The 6,520-nt window shown below is 43.0% G+C and overlaps 1 protein-coding gene across 1 annotated transcript; it reads left to right on the top strand.

The window, feature by feature from the left end:
• Window positions 1–493: 493 nt before the first annotated feature.
• Window positions 494–3,111, top strand: ETH_00008145 (uncharacterized protein; the record flags this gene model as incomplete). The annotated part of the gene is made up of 4 exons (XM_013379433.1): window positions 494–577; window positions 1,044–1,208; window positions 2,404–2,475; window positions 3,040–3,111. 4 exons carry the CDS (start codon window positions 494–496, stop codon window positions 3,109–3,111), a joined length of 393 nt encoding a protein of 130 aa, XP_013234887.1.
• Window positions 3,112–6,520: the final 3,409 nt, after the last annotated feature.

Raw genomic sequence — 6,520 nt, 5'->3', positions numbered from 1 at the left:
TTTTTCTTTTCTTGTTTTTATTCCCCAAAACTCAATTAAAACTCATTTTCTTTTCATTTGTTCCGAATTTAAACTTTAATTTCCAGATTTAACTCAACTTTCCCCCCCCGGCGCGCAGCCGCCTCGATTCTGCTGCGCCTCTCGTTTTTTCTCCTTCAGCGCCTTTCCCTGCTTCTCAAAACTCCCAAGAGCGGCAGCAGCAGCACAAGCAGCAGCAGCAGCAACGGCGCAACCAGCAGCAGCAGCCGCACAACCAGCAGCAGCAACGACGCAAACGGCACCCGGGGCTGCAGCTGCAGCAGGAGGGCAGGCAGCAGCAGCAGAGCCTGCAGCAGCACGGCGCCAGAAGTGGCAGCAGGAGAGGCAGCAGCAGCACAGCCAGGCGCAGCAGCAAAAGCGGCAGGAGCAGCAGCGCGCGCCGCTGCTGCTGCTGCTGTGCAGCTGAAGCAGCAAGAAGCCCTGCAGCACTTGCTGCAGCAGCTTTTGAAGCAAAATGGATCAAAGCGAAGATGCAGCAGCAAAAAAAACTCCAAAAGAAGAAATTGCTGTCTTCGTGCAGCTGCTGCTGAAGATGCGGGTGAGGCCTTCAGGTGTACAGACACCTCGGAGGCCTTCGGGTGTACAGGCAGCAGTGGGGCCTCCAGGTGTATAGGCCGCTTCAGGTGTATAGGCAGCTTTAGGTGTATAGGCAGCTCCAGGTGTACAGGCAGCTTCAGGCGTACAGGCAGCTTCAGGTGTATAGGCAGCTCCAGGTGTATAGGCAGCTCTGCGGCCTTCACGTGTATAGGCAGCTGTGGGGCCTTCAGGTGTATAGGCAGCTTCAGGTGTATAGGCAGCTGTGGGGTTTTCAGGTGTATAGGCAGCTTCGGGTGTATAGGCAGCTTCGGTGTATAGGCAGCTCTGAGGGAGAGCGAAGCGGGAATGGCGTTTTGTCTGTCACAAAATAATCAAAAGATCTAATTAAATAAAATGAAATTATAATTAATTAATTAATTAATTAATTAATTAATTAGTCCCAAAGGTTTTTTTTGCTGCTGCTGCAGAGCCTCCGCGCTGCCGACGCCGCAGCCGTCCTTGCTGCTCTCAGGGGCGACTCCAGCAGCAGCAGCGGCAGCAGCAGCAGCAGCAGCAGCAGCAGCAGCAGCAGCCTGAACAGCTTTATTGCCGAGTGCAACGCAGCGCTTCGCGGGAGCGGCGTGCAGATTCATGTAAGGCCTTTTGATCAAAAAGAAATAAACTTTTAATTTTAAATTTAAAATGAAAAATAAAACTTAAAAACGTTTTTTTATTTTTTAATTAAACATTTTCGAGTTAAAAAGGAAACTCTCATAAGGCCTCATGCAAGCAGCAGCAGACGCAGAAGCTGGCACAGCAGAGACGGCTCCCACTGCAGCAGCAGCAGCAACAGCAGCAACAGCAGCAGCAGCAACAGCAACAGCAGCAGCAGCAGCAGCAGCTTCAAGAGCTGCTGCTGGCGTTAGGTCGCGCCTGCGCGTCCTGTTGATGGATTGTGTAGTGTTTTGTTTCGTTTAATTATTGTAATTACTTCAATATTTAAATTATTTAAATTATTTAAATTATTTAAGTTATTTAAATTATTTAAATTGTTTTAATTGTTTATTGTTTGTATTGTTACTATTTGCTGCTGCTGCTGCTGCTGCAGTCCGGGTTTGACGGCCAGGGGGTTTCGCTGTGCCTGAGCGCAGCGGATTTGTTTTGTTTTTTTGGCGGAGAAAACGACAAAAGCGGCGAAATAAACATTAAAACTAAAAATAAAAACAATAATAAAGGAAAAGAAATGGAAAATTATACTTTTAATGCCACTTTGGCCAAATCTCTCAACAAGTTCTTCCAGATGGAATCCGCCGAAGCTGCCTGTACAGCTGGTGAGGCTGGGGTGTACGTACATCCCCAAAACGCCGTTTTGCGCATTTTCGCATTTTCTCCTTTCATTTCTTTTCTTTCTTTTTCTTTTCCTCTAAAAACTCAAATTTAAGTCTCAGCTTTTCATTTTAATCCTTTTTGTTTTCTCCGGGAGCTGGAATCTCATATTTTTCGCTATTTGCATTTTTATTCCATTTTTTTGGATTTTTGAATTTTTTGAATTTTTATTTTGCTGCTGCTGCTGCTGCTGCGCTGCAGCTGTTCTGCAGAAGATAATGGAGGCTCGTGAGCAGCAGATTTCCCTTCGAATTTAAAAGTTTCAAAAAGCCCCTTTTGGGGCTGCATGCGTTTTGAGTGCTGCTGCATGCGTTTCAAGCGCTGCATGCGCCGTTCGAAGGCCGCATGCACTCTTGGGGCTGCATGCACGCCCCCCCGCATGCATTCTGGGCTGCATGCGCTTCCAAGGCGCTGCATGCGTCTGGGGCTGCATGCGTTTTGGGGCTGCATGCGCTCGAACAGGCAGCAGCATTTCTTTGCCGGAATTTGTCGAAGTTTGCGCTGCCCACAAAATCGCCGCAGTCCCCCGTCTTTGTGCGTTTGGCCAAAAAGGATTTTTCGAAGTCCAGTTGAAGTATTTTGAAGATACTTCAACTGGACTTCAAAAGGAAATAAAAGGCAATTAATTGAATAAAAAAGATATTTAATTAAATTAATTGTCTTCAAATGAAAAAGGAATTTATTTCGTCCAAAAAGTCCAAAAGACGGCTTCAAATGGACTTCTAGAAGCTTCAATTGAGCCAATAATAATAACTTGTTGAAACTAATAATTATAATTAATTAATTTTTATAATTAAATAGTTAATAATTATAAATAATAAAAGTTATAATTGAGTAATTAATAAGCATACACTATTTATAATGAGGGGTTTAGGGTTTAGGGTTTAGGGTTTAGGGTTTAGGGTTTAGGGTTTAGGGTTTAGGGTTTAGGGTTTCTTCTGCGTATGACTCCCTCTGTGGCTGTATCCCCAGCAGCAAACCCTAAAGACAAAAAGCTGTTAAACACATTTATGATTTATTAATTAATTATTTATTTATTTATTTATTTATTTATTATTTATCATTTATTTATTATTTATTCATTTATTTTGTTTTCAGTGCGGAAGCTGCTGCAGCTGCAGTGGCTGCAGCCAGAGCCAATTCGGTCTCAGCCGCAAAAACGGAATTTGACATTAGGCTCTTGTTTTTATTTGGTTTGTTTTTTTTATTTTTTGTTTTTATTCTTTTCTTTTGCTTCTTTTATTTTCTTTTTGCTTCTCTTTGTTTGTTTTTGCTTCTTCTTTGCTGTTTCTCTTGATGGTCGTGGGTGGCTCCTTTCTGCTGCTGCTACTGCTGCTGCTGCTGCTGGTGGTGTCTTTGGCTGCTGCTGGTGTCTTTGGCTGCTGCTGGTGTCTTTGGCTGCTGCTGGTGTCTTTGGCTGCTGCTGGTGTCTTTAGCTGCTGCTGCTGCAGGTGTCTTTATCTGCTGCTGTTGCTTCTGCAGGTGCTTGCTGCTGTTGCTGCTGCTTCGCAGCTGCTGCAGTTCTTTCTGCTGCAACTGCGTCTAGCTGCTGCTGCTGCTGCTGCTGCATTTGTCCTGAGTTGCTACTGCTGCTACTGCAGTTGTCATTATAGCTGCTGCTGCTGCTGCTGCTGCTGCTGTGTGCAGCAGCTGCTCCCTCTTCTGGACACGGATTCGGCAGCAAAGTGTTCTATTTGTTCTTTTCCTGTTTTTGTCGGAGTAAGTTCTTTTAAAAACTGAAATAAATAAATAAAATAGATTAATTAATTAAATGCCACTTAAATTAACAAAAAATCGCCAATTTTAAATAGCTGAACGTCTGCATGCGAATCTGAGGTGTACGTACACCTGAACTTCCCCCGCACTGCGCCCTTGCCAGAAACTTTCGGATTTATTTTTTCATTTATTTGCAGCAAAGCGCATGAATAAATAAAGGAAATGTAAATAATAATTAAATTATTTAAATTTATTTATTTTATTTATTTTATTTTTGCATTCTTTGCTCATTAAAAACTAAATTGCCACTATATCTCCTCTAGCCCGTCAGGTGTGCGTACACCTTAACGCTGTCCTCGTGCGGCTACTGGCATTCCATATACACATGAAGTGCTGCTGCTGCTGCTGCTGCTCTTGCTGCTGCTGCTGCTATTGCTGCTGCTGCTGCTGCTGCTGCAGTTTGTGCGCTGCAGCCGCTGCGGCGCTGAGAGCCACCGGGATTGTTTATTGGGCCTTTCTGGGGCGGCGAGTGCGGAGTGTTTAAATTGCAAATAAAAAATAAATAAATAAATAAATAAATAAATAGATTTATTTGTTTATTATTATTTAATAGTATTAATAGGAATTAAATTGAAATTATTTATTTCTTTTGTTTTCCTTTTTTTGCTTCGCCCGAAGCACCGCAGCGCGAAAAGTTCGTGGCCCGGCCCTCCTTTATAGAGTTTTTGAACTTTTTATTTATTCATTTGTTTTATTATTTGTTTACTATTTATTTATTTATTATTTATTTATTGTTCACTTAATTAGGGTTTAGGGTTTAGGGTTTAGGGTTTGGGGTTTGGAGTTGTTCCTGGGCAGCAGCAGCGGCGAGTATATTCTCTCTGGCTTTCTGCTTAGGCGGAGAGACAAAAATCCAATTTGAACAGAAACCCTTAACACTCATTTGCGAAGTAAACAAGGGTTTAGGGTTTAGGGTTTAGGGTTTAGTTTTGGCGGCTTTGAGAGGACCAAATAAGGGACAAATAGATAATGCAAAATGACTGCAATTGAGACATTTATTTATTTATCTGTTTATTTTATTTATGAGCCTTTTAAAAGAAATTTGAGCTGCTGCTGCAGAGACACTTGGGGTGTATGTACACCCCAAGTGACTCGAGAAGCTGTACGCGTTAACTCGGGGTGTACGTACACCCCAAGTTGACGCGTGCAGCTTTTCAAGTCTTCTTTTGGCACTTTATTTGCCGGTGTGTTTTACTTGAAAAGAATTAAATGCTTAATTATTTATAGTTGAAGACTTTTCGGAAGAAAGATGCATGCAAGTGTTTGATTTAATTCAACTTTCTGGATTTCAAGTATCTGTTCTTCTGCTCCGTGCACTGCTGGAGGGTCTGCGCGGGTCTAAATGCTCCTTATGAACCACTTTTTTCATTTAATTTAATTTAATTTTATTTATTTCATTTTCAATTTTACTTTTATCTTTATTTGGAGCTTTACTTCAATTTTTCCGGCGCTGCTCTGTCTCGATGGCAGCGGCGGCAGCGGCGCGGGGGAGTGCGGGAAGGAGAAACAGGGGAAAGCTGGAGTAAAAGTGGAATACAAGTGGAAAATAAAAGAGAAATAAATAAATTTGTTTACTTTTAATTTATTTATTTATTTATTTGTGCATTTGGAGGCTCGCTGATCATAAAATTCTCAACGCAGAAGCGGAGACGAAGCTGCGGGCGGAGGTGTAGTGACACCGCAGCAGAAACGCGCGGTAGACGGTCGAAAAGGAAAAAGAAAAGAAATAAAATAAAACATTTATTATTTATTTTAATTTGCTTCTCATTTGCAACAAAACAAACAACAAAAGAGCCTCTGCTGCTTCGTCTCTGTCTCCCTTGCGCGGCTGCTGCACAGAAACCGCCGCTGCTGCTGTTGAGGTGTACATACACCCGAATTTGTCTTCTTTTTCGCCCCCGCTCTTCTCTTTGATTGTTTTTATCTCTTCATCTTTTTGCATTTCCTTCTCTCCCCCTTCCATCCCAGCAGCAGCAGCAGCAGCAGAAGCATTTGCTGCAGCAGCAGCAGCAGCAGCAGCAGCTCGACGCGAAGAAGAGCAAGACCAGCAAAGCCCGGTGTACATACACCTCAGCATTTCCAACCAGTTTATTTAAATCCCATTTTATCTATTATTTATTATTTCATTTCTCCGGCTTCTTGAGAAGTGTGCAGCTCCCGCTGCTGCTGCTGCTGCTGCTGCCGCTGCTGTCCCTCTGTCTCCTTGCTTTCCTCTATTTGTTTATTTCCTTTTATTTTATTTTTAATTTTCTTCTTTTCAAATTCCGCACTCTTCAATTTATTTCGGCTTTTCCTTTTTCTTCTTCCCGCTGCTGCTGCTGCTGCTGCTGCTGCCGATTTGCTGCTGCTGCAGTTTCATTTATTGACTCCAACTGGTTATTATTATTAATTCATTTGTCTATTTTATTCATTATTCTTTCAAGTTATTGTTTGTTGCCATTTGTTCATTATTTGCTGCTGCTGCTGCCTGCTGCTGCTGCTGCTGCTCCTGCTACCTGCTGCTGCTGAGCTTTTTGCTTCCTCAGCAGCAGCGCTTTTGCCATTAATTGTAATTCGTTTTTTAATTATTCTTGTTCCCTTTTTTGCTGCGTTTGCTGTTGCTGCTGCCGTTGCTGCTGCTGTTTCTGCCGCTGCTGCTGTTGCTGCTGCTTTTGCTGCTATTCTGGCTGCTGCTGTTGCTGCTGCTGCTGCTGATGCTTTTGCTGCTGCAGCAAATGAACTCTTACGGCTATGGGGCCTCCAAGTGAAGCCGCCGCCTTGGCGCCGACTGTGAGGCTTAAGGACTTTAATTGAAACAAAACAA

This window comes from Eimeria tenella, genomic scaffold, assembly GCF_000499545.2.
Source record: "Eimeria tenella Houghton genomic scaffold, Eth_scaff306, whole genome shotgun sequence".
NCBI classification, from domain to species: domain Eukaryota; phylum Apicomplexa; class Conoidasida; order Eucoccidiorida; family Eimeriidae; genus Eimeria; species Eimeria tenella.
This window is presented reverse-complemented; position numbering and strand designations above follow the sequence as displayed.